Source organism: Sceloporus undulatus, chromosome 6, assembly GCF_019175285.1.
Source record: "Sceloporus undulatus isolate JIND9_A2432 ecotype Alabama chromosome 6, SceUnd_v1.1, whole genome shotgun sequence".
NCBI lineage: Eukaryota > Metazoa > Chordata > Lepidosauria > Squamata > Phrynosomatidae > Sceloporus > Sceloporus undulatus.
This window is the reverse complement of record NC_056527.1, coordinates 96685705-96702881: the sequence shown is the minus strand read 5'-3', so window position 1 is coordinate 96702881 and position 17177 is coordinate 96685705. Positions and strand designations below refer to the sequence as shown.

Sequence of the window (17177 nt, the reverse complement as noted above, 5' to 3'; positions counted from 1 at the left end):
CCATTTTACTCACGAGTAGACTAGCACATGGTACCTAGGTAGGGGCATGCCCTTTTGATCCCACCATGGAAGCCCCCCCTATACCGGGTGACACCCCAGGCAGTAACACAACTGGGCTTCAGTAGGACTGCTAGAGCAGAATCCCACTTTCCCTCCAGTTCAGGCTTCTTTTATTGCATTGTTTACTGCAGACATGCTTTTGCAACCCAGCACCAGATGTCTGCATTTCTGGAGCCTTCCTTCACCATACTCCCAAAGATGAAGCTACTTAAAAACCTTCCATCTAGACAGAGGACAAGGAAGAAAAGATCAGGCACTAAAAACCTTGGTAAAAAGGAGCTGCTTTGCTAGTATGGTCAGGATGACTAGATGTCCTAGCCGTGAAGGAAGACAAGGCATCGCAAAATGTACGACATCCAAGGAAAATGTAGGACATTATAAAACAAAACCAAAAAACACTCATATAAATATACATTCATGCTTGAGCATGCTCAAACTGGAAGACATTTTGAAATTCCTCCTGGACAGATGGTTGAAATGTAGGACATGTGGTCACCCTCATTATGCTTGTAGTTATCTGCGAAGGCTTCAGTCAGCTCCTGTTGGGTCCGCAGTGCACCAGGTTGCTCTTGCAGGAATTATTTTCTGCATGGATAATGCTGTTTCCTGGGCAGAAAATGCTTTAAATAGGGCATTAATTATTCTGCATTAACATGTGGTTGTTTTGACAGAAAAACTTTCTGCCCAGGAAACAGCATTTTCTGCCTAGAAAAGAATATGTCAACAAAGAAATATTATTTTCTGCGTAGAAAATGCAATTTTCTGGGCAAAACAACCATGTGTGAATTTTGCATGGAATAAGTTTCAAATTACAGATAGGCTTCCAAAGCTTCACAGTTTTTAAAAAATTCTTCCAGCAGGAACAAAATTGCTTTAAAGAATTATTAATAACTGCACTGAACACAGAACTCTAAAGAGGTTCTTTCTAGCACTGAATCTGGAAGTGCTGTAACTGTTGTGTCTCTTTTTGTTTGGTGAAGATTGTCTAGAATGCTATTGGCCTTTCTTGCTGGGGCATCACATTCCTGGCTGAGACTGTGTTTGCTATTGACTTCTAACACCTACGTTCAGGATTTTAAATAACAAAATTGGATATTTTTCTGCATTGTTGCTGCCCAGCCAGTTTCTTGTTCCTCCCCTGTCATCAATATGCATTTCCTTGTCCAAAAGTCAGCATCTCATTGAACTGTGGAAAAATACTTCCTCTGTACTAGACTCCGCTGCAGCTTTGTGGCATGCTGCCAGTTCAGATCCATTGTATGAAATATTTAATGATAGTAGGCAAGTGCAGAGATTATGTTCTTTTTTAGATTTATCTCCAATCTAATAAAACATGCAAGAACAGCGGGGAAAGACAATTTAAGGGGGAAATGAAGAGAGATTTGGAATAAAAAGAAATCAGATTTTTGCCTTTCGTGGTTGCTTGCTTGCACAGGGGCATGGACACCATATGCTCAGGACAATGGTATCGCCAAGAGTCTTCTGAAGAAGCAATAATCTGTTTATCTACAACAAACTGTGTTGCCTGATGTGTTCTGAGGATTAGTGGAATTAAACTAGAGAAGGACATGAATACTGGACATGCTGAAACTTGTTGGTAGCCGAACTAAAGTAAAACCATTAAATCAATTAAATTTGCCTATGTGTTGACTCACCATTCCACAGTTTATTCAACTAGGCTATTTTAGCTGAGACAAATTAATAGAATCCAGGCTTCTGAGTGATAGGGATAGACAAACCTGTCAGTTTTATGTTCACCTAGGTCCAAAACACACTGCAGAAATAATCCAGTTTGAGACTGCTTTAACTGCGCTGGCTCAATACTAGAAAATTCTGGGAACTGTAGTTTTGTGAGACATTTAGCCTTCTCTGCCAGAGAGCTCTGGTGCCACAATACACTACAATTTCTAGGATTGCCTAGCACTGAGCCAGGGCATTTAAAGTAGTCTCAAACTAGACTATTTCTGCAGTGTGTTTTGGACCCTAATTCCTCTTCGCCCCTCCAGCCTACATATTCTCTATTTCATAGCAGAAAATGAGGACGTGTTTGGGCCAAGCAACACCAGAGTGTGTTCACGATGACAAATGAGGAAGATACACAAGCTAGAAGAGGTTGTAGCTGTTTGCTTTTGCCTCAGTGTACTGGGAAGGACAAGATTCTGCTCCTTCTCTCCCTCCCCACTGAATTAACTGAATCCAAACAGCTGTTGCACTCTGAACTCAGCTTGCAGCAGTTGAAGTAAGCTGAAGACGAAGGGAGAGATGGGAGGAGAAGGGAGAAACTAGGACATTTTATGGCCAATTGAAAAAAGTGGGATGATAGAGGATTAATTGGGACCATCATCACCAAATCAGGACAGTTGGAGGTTATAAACTTATATGTTCATTTTGACCTCTTTCAGTATCAGTCTGAGATTTATTTTTTCTTTTAAAAGCTACCCAAAAGTTTATACACATTTTTGTACGTGTTTTTCCCAGTATACACATTTCAAAATATACTTTCCCTCAGTATATATGTTTCTGCATGCATTTCTGACTAATATTTTTATGAAACGATAATTTATAGAATGCCGCAGAAAACCAAGAAATGTTTAAGTTGTGTTATTTGAAAGAAGATATTACAGCAAGCTTACAACTACCAAGTAGACCTCTGCAACTAAATGTTGCAGCATACTACATGGCCTCTCTTGAGCCACTTCATTTCACTCCAGCCCTTTTCAATAGGCATTTTGTCACAAGAGCAACCATTAGTGAATTGTCTTTTGTGGGGTGGGATGGAGTGTGGGCCCCCAGAGAAATTTGTCCATCAATCTATCCTTGGTGACATTTAAAAATAGCTTCTCAGTGTGAAGCATAAAATGCTTGCCCAGGCAATAGATAATTTTGTCTATTCTTTTATCTATGTGGTTTTTCTTCTGTCCTACTTTTCCAGCCATTCCATTCTCCCATCCATCCAATTTTTAAGTTTGTTGCCTCTTGGTAGCAGAATTTTGTTGGCATTAGCATATCTTTCAACTGTCCTGATTTGGCAGGAACAGTCCCAGTTATTCCTCTTCTATTCCACATGTTCAGCTACTTTTAAAATGCGCCAATTCTTCTCTCCTCCTCCCATTTTTCACCTTTGCCCTCAGCTTACTTTGATTGCTGCAAACTGGGTTTAAGGTGCAAAAACAGCTTGCACTCATTGAACTCAACATTGGGAAAAAGAGAACAAAGGGCAGAATCTTGCCCTTCCAAGTAGGTTTGGCAAAAGTAAATTGGTTTAGGCTCTCCTAGCTTGTGTGTTCTTCCTCATGAATACCTATTGCCATGTTGAACACACTCTGCTGTTGTTGGTTGCCTGTGTCCTGGTTTTCATCTGTAAAATGTCGGAGGGTATGCATCCTCAGTCTGCACTGGTCTATTTACAAGGTTCCCTTCCCTCTTAAGAATTTCCCCCTCCAATCTTATTTTATATGTCTGCAGATCTTGGAGTTACCCTGAGTTTGCCGGTATCTCCCTCTAGTGCGCTCATTGGTGCTGTCGTTCTGGCTATATAAGAGAAAGTATCTGAAGAAATAACTCAAAGTTAGAATACCGGAAAAGTAATTTATTAATAGCAGTAAAATTTTCTATAGGAATAATACAGTTTGGGTTCAATTACTTTTCCAATGTACCCATTTCCAAATGGTTTCAGTTGGGATGAGCAACAGGTCCAGGAGCCACCTGTTTCTCCTTCCAAGGCCTAAGAGCTCACCACATGCCCCATGATAGCCTCAAATGTTTTTCTTTTGCATTGTTTCTTTTCTATTTCTGTGTTCATCTGCCCCTTTACTCTTTTTTCATCTCTTCCAATTTCCCCACCACTACCCATCAAGGCGATGCTGGTTGTTCATGACACAGTTGCCCAGAAGAATTTTGACCCTGTTCTCCCTCCTTTGCCGGATAATATTGATGATGATTTTGACGAAGAGTCGGTGAAAATAGTTCGCCTGGTGAAGAATAAAGAACCATTGGTATGTGTGTAAGATGTGCACTGTACAGTATGCAGCAGAAAGGCTAGGACTTGTAAAAACATACAAAGCACCTTGCTGAATCCAGTGAAAGATTTATCTTGGCTAGTATTATTTCCCATGGTGGCCAACTTGATGGTTGAGGAAGCCTAGCAGGGAGCAAACAGTGTGATAGGAATAATCTCTTTGCACTCTGCTTTTGGGCTTTTGCAGAAGAACATATTTAGTTACCGTGTGAAGCCATGTGACCAGCCCTCCCCAACCTGACAATATTCAGATGCTCTGGATTACAACTCCCACAATCCACTGTACAACCATGCTGGTTAGGAGACTGTAGGAGTTCCAGTATAGCACATTAGATTGCATTGGGTTGATGACCATTGCTCTAGAATCTAAATGGATTTGCAGTTTCATCAGCAGGGCTACATGTCTGCACCAGACCCAAGGCCTCTGCATTGATGGGTGTCTTTTCCTTTTCCTTTTTCATATTCTAGGGTGCAACGATCAGGAGGGATGAGCACACAGGAGCTGTGATTGTGGCACGGATCATGAGGGGAGGGGCGGCTGACCGCAGTGGTACGTTTTTTCAGATAACAGTTACTTTTCTCTGTATTGAAATAAGAGAGAACAAGGCCTCTGCAGATTGGCTTGCTATGTTTTTAAGGATTCGGAGGACAATCAGACAGACTCTAACAACTAGCCTCAGTCAGTTCAAGGGCATAGAAAGATATCACCCCTGGGGTGTTCTTCTTCTTCTTGTTGTTTGTCTTCAACCCACTTCCGATTTATGGTGACTCTAAGACAAACCTATCACCCGGTTTTCTTGGCAAGATTTGTTCAGAGGGAGGTACCATTGCTTTTCTCTGAATCTAAGAGAGTGTGACTTGCCCTAGATCACCCACTGAGTTTACATAGCCAAGCAGAAATTTCAACCCTGGTCCCCCAGAGTCCTAGTCCAACACTTAAACCACTACACCATGCTGACTTTATCTTGCCAGTGTATTAAGTGCATCTAACCCTGTACAGGCAGGGAGCACTTTCATAATAATAATTATAGCACTGTGATACCATTTTAATTGCATAGCAAAATTCTGTGGAATGTTGGGATTTGTAGTTTGCAGAGGCAATAGAGCGCTCTGGCTGAAAATGCTAAATATCCCCCATAAACTGCAAATTCCAGGATTCCACAGGATGTTGCCAAGGCAACCACGGTAATCCTTGTACTTTCTAGTTGCCCCTCCAGTTTAAGAGCTTCTTGTTAGAAGATTCCACTGTCCAATTATGGAAGGCAAAAAATGCTGATCGTAATAGGGGTAAAGTAATACCTTTCTGCAGGTTTAATAACATTCCTCAACATGCAACCTTTTTTATAGATTAAGTACTGGGTGACTATTGTAGTTTATGCACACACTGCAAGAGGAGGAAGTAGGTATTCACAGGGAGTTCTGAGGAGCTGGGCAACATGTGGTCTTCTAGAACTTAATGGACAGGATTCAAAGACACAGCAGTGTTTGGCTGGAAAGTCAGCGTGCAAAGGGATCTTGTAGCACCTTTGAGACTACTGTATATGTTCAACTATAAGTCAATCTCATGTATAAGTCGAGGGCAGGTTTTGGGGCCAGAATTATGGATTTTGATATGACCTGTGGATAAGTCGAGGGTAAAACTCAAGGACATGTAACAAAGGATGTAAAAGATGAAGCAAAGGAAAATTATGCCAAAGAACTTACAAAATTCTGGCAGGCATAACCATGCTCACTCTAAAGGCTGGATGGATGAGAGACTAGAGACGGTTGGTTGTTCTTTTAGATTCTCCCAGGATGGACAAAATGCTTACCTTTTGCCTCACTACTCAGAGAAAGGAGGTGACTATACACACACACACACACACACACACACATATATACACATATACATACTGGATATATATATACACACACACATCCACCCATGGATAAGTTGACCCATGTTTTTTGGGCAATTTTTGACTAAAATTTCTAGACTTACACATGAGTATATACAGTAATTGAAAGAAAGAAGCTGAAAATACTTGAATATACTTCCTCAGATGCATTAAGTGGATGGTCCAGGGAACAGACCTATATAAGCAGGCTGTGTGTGAGAATAGCAGTAAAAATGCAAAACCTGTGGTTATGGAGATGACTTGATATGTACGAGTTGTGGTATTCCAACAGCCCTAATCACGATAACTAGTGGTTACGGACGAGAGAGTTTGAAGTCTAACAATACCTAAAGAACCACAGTTTTCCGCCTCTGCTGTACACAAAGCTTCTCTCATCCTAGAAACAATACTTACCTGTTAATCTTTGTTTCTTCACTTCCTTTTAGGTCTTGTCCATGTTGGGGATGAACTCCGAGAAGTCAATGGGATTACTGTGCTTCACAAACGGCCAGAGGAAATTAGCCAGATTCTGGTTTGTTTTGGCTTTTGCATACTCTGATTCTAACTTATTATTTAGAGCATATTCCTGTGCATATCACATTAGGAGTAAATTGGATTGAGTTACTTCTAGGTTTGTGGGAAGAAACCCTCTTTTGTAACTTACCTGGAACTTTGGATGTTACTACAAGAATGTTTGCAAGTGATTTTGGGATAGAGGAATAAGCTGTCTGTTTCTGTTATAATGTATATCTGGTCAGTTATTAATGTTTTAAGTCTGGATTAATGTAATTCCTCAAACTAGGAAGGGCCCTCCAATTCTAGTTTTTCCTCATATTCCACACCAGACCACTTCCAATGGAATGGGTGGGCAAGTAAGCATGCAACGACAGATGCATAATCACATTTCTTATTGTTCTTTTTTTGGTCAGCAGAAACTGCCAGGACATTTCTTCATAGGGAAGAGACCCATAGCATAGTGGTAGCACACTTTTTGGCATCCAAGATCCCAATTTCAGTCCTTGGCATCTGCAGCTAAAAAGATCTTGGGTGGCTGGTCATGGGAAACACTCTTTGCTGCCTGACACCCCAGAGAGCTGCTCTTAGTTAGAATACAGTTGCCCCTTGGAACTTGCGGGGATCTGTTCTGGGGCCCCCACAAGTTCCAAATCTTGTGCATATTCAAGCCCCATAGGCTTGAATAGGGTGCGTGAATGCCAGGCATGTGCCACGGGCATGCGCCCCATTAAGGTTAGTGGCGAGTGCTCCTCCCTAAATTATGCCCTCTCATTGTTAGCTAAACATTTGTTTTGTTTGTTTTACTGAATTTATATTGTGCCTTTCTTCCAAGATGAGATTCAGTGGTTGGAGAGTTTCAGGAAAATGTTCCAATTGATCATCCAAGTGTATGAATACTAATGAACACACTGCAGGATTATAAAGGGGTTCAATGGGATTTATATATGAGTTGATATGAGAGAAAATGGGTGCTGGTAAATGAATCATTTGGCTGTAAACTTAATACCTCTAAAAGGAGTCTGACTGTTCATTCTAACATTACACACACACACACACACACACATATATATTGTTATATATTGTTATATATTTATATCTCACATACTTGGGAAGGAATTACTTAGAACTAACTTGCTATTTGCAACAACCTATTTGCAAGGTGCAGTGAGAATACAGACTCCCGAAATTCCCAATATTTATCTCCATAATGTTAAATGTTTTTGCTAAGAAGACTTCCATAGTCTGTAATGCGAGCCTTTGAGCTGGTAACGTAACTATCTTGTCATCCTAGTGATGCAGCAATTCTACTTGTTCACAGCCTTAATAATAGAGTCATGAGACACACCTCTTCAGTGCCAAAGAGGAGATGATGTGCCCAGTGACTCCTACGCAGGGGGTGCAAAGCGAAACAGCCCTCATCCCAAAGATGCTCCTTGACGTTGCTGTAATTACCACTGAAATTGCAAACGCCTCTTGCAAATGAAACAGGCGCTACAAAAGTTGGCCTTTCAAGATTGTAGACTCGCCAAGGACTCCTGAATCATCAGTGTAGTCTTCTGTTCTTTTAAAAGAAACAAGAAGAAAAAGCAGGAAGTACCATTTACCATCCCAGTCCTACTTCCCCAAGCCCCCCTCCCCAGTAGTAGAATGTTCTAGGGAACATCACCATGGAATCTTATTTCTGAAGCCTGCATTTTACAATGTGTGTGCCTGTCCTGAGGCCAGGCCCTTATTGTGTTGCAGCCTCTGGAAAAAATTAGAGGAAGACCCAGAACTTAGAAAAATTACTTTTATGGGCAGCAGCTTCTAGAATCCCTTATAAAGGACTGCCATTTGCAGTACCTGTTAATCTCCACTCTTGGTAGACTCTATTACATTTCAATCAGTAAATCAGGCGGATGACCTAAATACTCTAAAGCAGACATTCCCAACCTTTTTGAATCTCAGAGCCCTTATTTCTATGGCGGAGCCCAGGGGTAGGCAACCCTTTTGAGCTGGGGGCAGGGTTGCGGTCCCTCAGACAACTGGGGGGCCGAAGCCAAAAAATAAATAATTAAATAATTTTTAAAAATTAAATAAATAAATAAACCAGGACAACTGTAGGACAAAATTTTCAAATGGAGGACATTTTTTAAATAAAAAATGGAGGACACGTGAAAAAATTTGCTGATTTTTAAAAAAATGTTAAGATAAATGCATGTTTCTGAGGCTTCTATAGACAATTGCCCCCCCATGCCCCTCGCGCGAGACGCCAAAGGCCCCGGCGGCAATCGGCGGCAGGGCCAGGCTGGAGCTGGTCCCAAGGCCTCGCCGGGCCGCAGGTTGCCTACCCCTGGCGGAGCCTATAAGAAGCCTACCCTATGTCTTATAAGCTAATGGTATTTAGGAGTGTATACCATATACACTCAACTATAAGTCGATTTCATGCATAAGCCAAAGTCAGGTTTTGGGGCCAAAATTATGTATTTTGCCATGGCCCGTGGATAGGTTGAGGGTAAAACTTGGAAGCTCTTCCAGTGTGTGTATGTGTGCATATGGCAAGAGAGACTCTCACTGAGGCTTTTTGCTTCATCGTTTCAGCTTTCATTTCAACCAGACACGAAAGCGGGAGAGGGACTCTTAAACAAACAGCAATAGCAATCAGTCACCCAGGACTTTTTCTGTTTGGCTCCAGAGAGCAATAAATTCTTCTGCCCACCGGATGGGGAAATCTGAAAGAGCTGCTGTCACATTACCATAGTGACCTGTAAATAAGTCGACCAGGATTTTGGGGACAATTTTTGAGCATTAAATTTTAGACTTATAGATGAACATATATAGTATAAGAATATATTCTTATTCTTTAATTTCATTCAACTTTTATTTCTTTCATTTTTATGGAGCAGCTGTGAAACACCTAGGAAGTGCACTGTAAAGGCTCCTTGGAATAAAGGTTGGGAACCCCTGCCTGAATCTCACTTGATCTTGGAAGTTAAGCTAAGCAGGCCTTGGTTAGTACTTGGATGGGAGACCACCAGTGAATACTAGGTGCTGTAGGCGGTATTTTAGAGGAATGAACTGGAAAAACTACCTCTGAGTATACCTTGCCTAAGAAAACCCTATTAAATCCATAGGATCACCATAAGTCAATAGGTGACTTGAAGGCACATACAAATTAGGGTAGGTAACTGGGTGGCAGTGGAGGTTTTTTCACTGCCATGATTTCTCCTGTGGACTGTACTGGCATAATGTCATTTTCACCTCCATTTTTGACCAATTTCCAGTAAATAAAGGGTTGGGTGTATGTGTAATGGTTGGGTGCCATTATTTCCCCCCATGGCTCAGATAACTTTTAATTTCTGTGTTAATCCAAGGCCAGCCCACTAGTTTCAGGTGTAGAAACACAAAGTCCTATAGGCATCCTCAGAATGCCGTTGTGAATAGGAAAGTGTTCATCATCCAAGTGTAGTGTTGACCCCCATTGCCAGAAAATTAAGTTATAAAGGCCGTGTATGAGGTGAACCGCAGCAAAGTAGAGCAAATTGCTCTGTGTGATGCAGAATAAGTCAAAACTTTGTTCCCGCCACACTGGCACCCATTGCTCACTAATCAATCTACTGACTAATAAAAGGAAATGTAATAGACAAATGCAGTAAAGGTGAACGGGGCATAGAACAGAAACTGCTGAATGAATAACTGGAACTAAGATGATCTTATAAGTAGAAAATAGTTGACTGGTAGCATGTCACTCAGTAAAGTTGATAACCCTGTATTAAATTAGGGCTCTTGCCTCATATGAAGGAGTGGGGAGCATGTGCTTCTCCAAGCTGCTGCTGGACCGCAGCTCTCATCATCCATTCCTATTAGCTTTGTTAATTGTGGATGATTGTGGAAGTTACAGACAAAGAAAAGCTGCACGTTCCTTATGATCCTAATTAAAAGAAATCTTAGTTGCTTTATTTGATGAGCTTTTTGTTGCAGGATTAATTAAATCAGTTACATTTCCAAATGGATTAAAATAATACTTCCTGAAGCAAGAGACACAATTTATTTTACATAGATATTATTTCTGTATTGAAAATAATTATTTTTTGGGGGGAAGCATCTGCTAGATCCCAAGCAATTGTTATTATCTGTCATGGCTGCTATTCCACAGATACTTGTGTGGGAACAGAGATGGACAGATCAAGCTCTTTTGGTTTGTGTTCATTTCATATGTGTTTATTCATAAGTATTTTCTCTTTCTGTTCCACATTAATCTTTACTAATTTCTGCAGGAAAATCTGCATAATAATGTGTGTCTATTATATAGATATTTTATGGTAAACTACACATTTTACAGCAGTGTAGAATGTGCATTTTTATCAGTATTTTGCAATATTTTTAAAGCTCCAAACTCTGTCACAATATTGGGACCAGCGTGAAATTATGTGACGCCGAAGGCTTTCACGGCCGGCATCCATATTTTTTTTGGTGTTTTTTTTCCAGGTTATGTGGACGTGTTATGGAAGAATTTATCCATGGCGTTTTGCCTGCCTCTGTGGCTGGCATCTTCAGAGGTTGGTGGGTGGGGTATATATATACCGTGTGATCCTTGGTTGGGAGGAAGTAATTTACATGTTAATCTGTGTGTTGGTCTGTTGTTGAATGGCAAGGACTCAGGATGGGAGGATATGCGGGAGGATATGTGTGTCTATTTAATTAGCAGTCTATTGTATGGGGGAAACTCCCAACCCTGAAATCCATGAACACCTGGACAACTTCAACAGGAAAGAAGAAACCCTGAAAGTAGACAAAGGCGCTGGACAGACTGTCCAAAAAGGACGGTCTCCCGGCATGTAGTTTTGGTCTACAGGGAAGCCGCAGCCTCCAAACTGTGGGACTTTCCTGCGGACCAAAAAGAACCTGCGAAAAGCGGGTTCTTCTTGCGACACCATTATGATGCGACGTACAGATGCTATGCGTCCGGCACATAACAATGGTGGTGTGACGTGTGAACGCTATCCATCTGGCACGTAACCATGGCGGCGCCCATCTGTACAAGGCACCTCCATTTTGACGCCCTCGTCACGTGCGAGGGGCGTCTAGAAGCGCCGCCCCTTGCACGTGATGAGGGCGTCCTATCCTGTCTGTCTGGACCTGGCCAAAGCTTGGCTACCACTCCTGAAAAACACCAAAATCAAGACTCAACACATGCAAATGAACATCACCCAGGGTCAGAGGGTTTTCCCACAGACAATGGATTGGTAATTAAATATACACACATATTCCCCCTCCTTACATATCCTTCCATCTTGAGACCTTGCCATTCAACAACAGATCAACACACAGATTAACATGTAAATCACTTCCTCCCAACCAAGGGTCACATATACCCCACTCACTTCCATGCCACCAACCTCTGAAGATGCCAGCCACAGATTCAGGTGAAATGTCAGGGATAAATTCTTCCAGAACATGGTCACATAGCCTGAAAAAAACACACACAAACCTATAGTGTGAAATTAGTACAATTTGTGATCCACATATTGTTCAAGAGGCATGACTGAACTCAAATGTGGATTTAGGAATATTTGCTAGAACATCCTTGTATGGCAGGAATGGGGAACATTTGGCCTACTTGAGGTTATTCAATTGCATTGCCCATCAACCCTTCTCATTGACTCTGCTGGCTGGTCTGATGGTAGATGCAGTACAATGTTATTTAGAGAGTGATACATCCGCCATCCCTGTTATATGCACAGGTGGGGAAAGATTTCACAGCTACAGCCAGAATAAGAAAGCATAATGCTTTATTTAACTGCTGCTGTTTAATGAACAGGAGCAAACATGGTGTGGCGATCTGAGTGTTGGACTAGAGCACTGGGAGACCAGGGTTCAAATCCCTGCTCAGCCACGGAAACCCACTGGATGGCCTTGACAAGTCGTACTCTCTCAGCCTCATAGGAAGGCAATGGAAAACCTGCTCTGAACAAATTCTACCAATAAATTCCCTTGACAGGTTTGATTTAGGGTTGCCATAAGAAAAAATTGACTTGAAGGCACACAACAACAATCTAAGGAAAATGTTTTCAGGTTTTTTCTGTTCTGGGGAAAGAAGCAAAGAAATACTTTTTGTTCCTTTTAAAATAAAGGTGAGCAGGGGCTGGGGTTAAAACAATTTAAAAAGTAATCCAATTACCAGATCTTGTGGCAAAATTGATTGGTTTCCTTAGACTCTGTGTCGGGCTACATGCAGGGATATAGCTATGGGGAGGGAGAATAAGGGCATTGCTTCCCTAACAAGAACCTAACAAGAATTCTGTTTCCTTCTCAATGAAATAGTCTTTCTGTTCCCAAATTTCTAGCCTTGCAATAACTTTAAACTTCAGTTGAGCATTTAGAAATGCAGTTCAGGCATTCAGAGAAAAGGGAGCAGGCAAAATTCCCAAGACAACGAGAGCACAGCAAATAGAATTCTAGATGTGAATGATTTTCAATATCTCACTCTTTGCAACGCTGGAAATTTGGGCATTAAAGGAAAATTTCCTATGGGTGGCAGAATTCTTATTTCTCCTTCCCCAGCTGCATCCCTACCACAGAACAGTTTACAAAACAGTGAAAAAGAGCGTGACTGGGGGCCATAGTACCAGATTTTGTTCCCGTTCTTTCTGATTTTATTTTGGAGATCCATATGTGTTTTGTTTACCCCCGAATATTTTCTGTCAGCTCCTGGTATGGTCAGAAACTTTTTATACCAACACCCCAAAAAACCCGGTTTTCTTTTAACCCAGTATATAATCAGAAAAAAACAAGATCAAATCTGCAGCTTTTCAAGCAATCTGGATGCATCCTGAGAGAGGGAAAAGGGTGAAAATGAGTGACTACATCCACTTTTGGCTTCTGTCCACACACCTGGGGCTCTGCCCCTTCCGTTGTTGACATGTACCCTCTCCTTGAAAAGGTTACTTATCTCAGGTATGTATACTTAGGCCTTGTCCACATGGGCCAAAAGGCCCATGTCCCCTGCCCCAACCCCATTTTTGTGGTTCTATTGTAAGCGTTCTGAACAATGTCCAACAGGTTCCACACCAAAACTGGGCTATACTCCTTTTTAACACACATTTTTAAAAGTTACCTGTTACTCACGGATGGATCATTCAAGGTCGGAATGAGGTGTGCAGCCATGTGACTGTCACTGGGCACCTCTTTCTGACCTCAGAAACAAGTGACCAACGGCAGCAGTGGATGCACCCATGAAGACAGCCACTGTGGCATGGGAATGGAGTGTGAGGAAGAGAATATTAGGGCTGCTGCATGGCAATGAAACACTGGGCTGCCCCCAGAGTATCCTGGCCAGTGCAGACAAGACCCAATGTGGAAGTAGGTCACATGGAGGCCAGTGAGACTTACTTCTGAGTGCGCACAGATAGGATTGCAGTGTGAAAGATTTGCTTTTTTAAATCTCATAGAAGTGTTTGATCTATTAAATGTTGCAGGCCTAACTTATTATTCTGTAACATGCCATGCCCTACATTTATGTGTGTTATTTATTAATATTACATCAATAATGTATCTTGGGCTTTACAGAGCAACATAAACAGTTCCTGCTGAATGCTTGTCACTTACTGAGTCATGGAAATGAGCTTAATGCCTCATTGGGAAGGGGAACATCCTTTCATCTTTCACCACCCAACTTAGAAACAAGAAAGCAGTCCTGAATAATCCCTTTGAATGGGTCAATTAATGTTGGCAGTGTTGAATGCAAGAGATCGAAGTCGCTCAGAGCTTTCATTCAGACTAAGGGAGAAAGATGTGCTCTTTTCTCCCCAGCCATAGCAGTGGCAGCTTCCACAACAAAGGAACCCAAAACTGTCAGGATTCCTATCCAAGCACTTGAAAATCCATTTTAAGCTTGGGTGTGGAGAGCTTTGAGTAACAAAGGGGCCCTCCTGTGGTTTTCTATTCCAGTGTCAGCAGCAGTGCCCATCTTCTTTCAGGGGCTGTGGCATTAAGGAATACATACCATGCCATTTGTACTATTTGGATACTTTTAAGATTAAACAGAGAAATAAAAAGTCATTCTAGGCACAAGAGGAGTGCCTGGAAAAGAGGTGTTCCCTTTAAGAGCAGAACAGACAGAAGTGAAGCAAGCCGCAATCATGAGGGTCATAGAATAAGTAGAGAGCTTAGAGTCACCTAGTCCATCTCCTGAGCAATATAAGGGATGGATAAAATGAAGTATGCTTATGGTACCATTGCTGAAACACCTGATGCTCACCTTATCGTTATATACCACTACTAAATGAGGACCAGGTGGTTAACCGGCTCAAAATACTGAATCTTGTCCCAAGACTGGTTTGGGCAGCCTGCCACAAGAAATGCAAAGGCAGGGGATCTACATACTGGTTTGTTTTGCATATTCCCTCATACTTTGCATTTGCTAGTTGTGAGCAGAGATAAGCATTATTTTGATCATGAAATAATCTCCCCACCTTCCTCCTTAATCCTCCCTGCAATGCATGGCATGTTTTTTTAGAGTCACAAAGGGAATTCAGTATACTGTGCAGAGCAATACATGCATGTTTGATGGATATTAATGCATATTACTCAAGATCGAGTCCCATTTAGTTAAGGCGTCAGGTAATGTGTATAAGGATTGCAGTCCTAAGGAAAGAAAGGTGAAGCTGAGTTTTTCATGGTCCTTTTATGGTTTTGTTTTGTCCTGCAGATCCAGATTCTCAGTTTGGTTGAACAGTGTTGGAAAAATTACTGTTTTGACTGCAACTGCAGAATTGTTCAGCATTTGGGGATCTGGGAACTTCAGTCCCCAAACCCTAACATTCAAACTTAAATACAGAATTAGAGAGTTGTAAAGGAGCCAGCATGGTGTAGTGGTTTGAATGTTGGATTAGAATCTGGGAAGCGAGGTGTTGAGTCCCCACTTGGCCTGGGAAACCCAACGCATGACTGTGGCTAGTCCACCTCAGACTTAAAGGAAGGCAAGGGCAAACCTCCTCTGAATAAATCTTGCCAAAAACCCTGTGATAGTGTCGCCTAGGGTTGCCATACATCAGAAATGACTTGAAGTCATGCAACAAGAAGGAAGTTGTTTAATTGCTCTAACAATGCTATTTCTCAGTATGTCACATTCATGTTTGCACCTAGTTCACTGGTGTCTGTTACAACTGACAGGAGCTTATCTGCAGTGCTTTAACTGGAGGTGCAGGGAATGAACCTGGCAGCTTTTTTTTTGTGGAACACGAGGGCTCTTCCATTAAGGATTAATTTCTAAGCAATGAACTCTCACCAACAAGAAACCCTGCAGCAATAAATGGCAAAAATAAATTGCTAGATACAAACAGGCTGGCCTTTGAATTGTCACCATAGGCAGCTAAGAATTCAACAAAAATTGAAAAAAGAGACAAGGCCAAATATAATCAACCCTCATTCTGCTGGGAAAGATGGACATCAGCTTTGAAAGCAGCGTAGGAAAGAATCAATTGAAATCAAATTTGATGTCATTACCTAGTGGCTAGAGATCTATGAGAGTAAAGCTCCCATGTTTTTCACCTTTGGAGTGATAGAAGAAGTTCCAAATGAATTACTCGTTTGGGACCAACTGACATTTTGCTGCCTGAGGTGACAGGCAAGATGCATCCTTCCATTCACCTACGAGAAGCCAACCATTAATCAGCATTGAGGGAGAGGAAACATCTCACCTCACCTGACAGAAGTAGGCTAGGTTGCTGTTACAATAGTTCCTAATCCTGTTCTACCAGCTGATTTTGACTTCATCTCCCAACATTCCTTACCATTGGATTTCAGGCTCAGGCTTTGGGAGTTAAAGTTCAAAACACCTGGAGGGCTAAAGGTGGAGAAGCACTTGTCTTAAACAGGTTGCCTGGTCCCCAGCAAGGGGAAAACCAGGGTGATGCTAAAGCTGCCACCTCTTCATTATCATCAGACTTGCCACATGAGGCAACTGTCTCCACGCTTTGTGCAGACTAGCCTTTGCCTGATGAAGAAGCCAGTGGAGCTTTGGAAGCTTGCATCATATTTTGACTTTTTGGTTGTCTGAATAGAAGTATCACTGTTTGTGGTTTTTGGATATTGTTGTACTTTATATTGACTGTGGATAAATTGATGTGAGTTTTGGGTCATTTTGTAAACTAACATTTCTATACTTACATATGACTATATACAGGTAGAATTCAAAGATATAACCATGTTAGTCTGTCACTGGAGAAAAGTGACCAGTGGGGTCCCATGGGCTCTCTCCTCCGCCCAGTGCTATCAATCTTTATCAATGACTTGGGTAACAGAATTGGGGGCATGCTTATCAAATTTGCAGATGACACCAAATAGGGGGAATAGCTAATACCCCAGAGGACAGGATCAAGATTCAAAATGACTGAACAGAGTAGAAAACTGGGCCAAAGCTAACAAATAATTAATAACAGAGAAATGTAGGTACGTACTTAGGGTGGAAACAAACTGCACAGATATAGGATGGGCGACAACCTGGCTGAATGAACTACATGTGAAAGGGATCTAGGAGTCCAAGTAGACCACAAGTTGGAGATGGAGTCAACAGTGTGATGCGGCAGCTAAAAAGGTCAATGCGATTTTAGGCTGTATCAATAGAAGTATAGTCTGATCAAGGGAAGTAATAGTGCCACCTATTTTGCTTTGGTCAGACCCACCTGGAATATTGTGCCCAGTTTTGGGCACCACAATTCAAAAGG

General features: G+C 41.7%; 1 protein-coding gene across 1 annotated transcript in view; it reads left to right on the top strand.

Annotated features, from left to right (window-relative positions):
* Positions 1–17177, top strand: part of MPP3 (membrane palmitoylated protein 3) — an 81106-nt gene that overhangs the window by 31893 nt on the left and 32036 nt on the right. Inside the window, 4 exon segments of the mRNA XM_042477430.1 lie at positions 3918–4055; positions 4547–4628; positions 6402–6487; positions 16170–16174. Coding sequence (XP_042333364.1) covers positions 3918–4055; positions 4547–4628; positions 6402–6487; positions 16170–16174 — 311 coding nt within the window.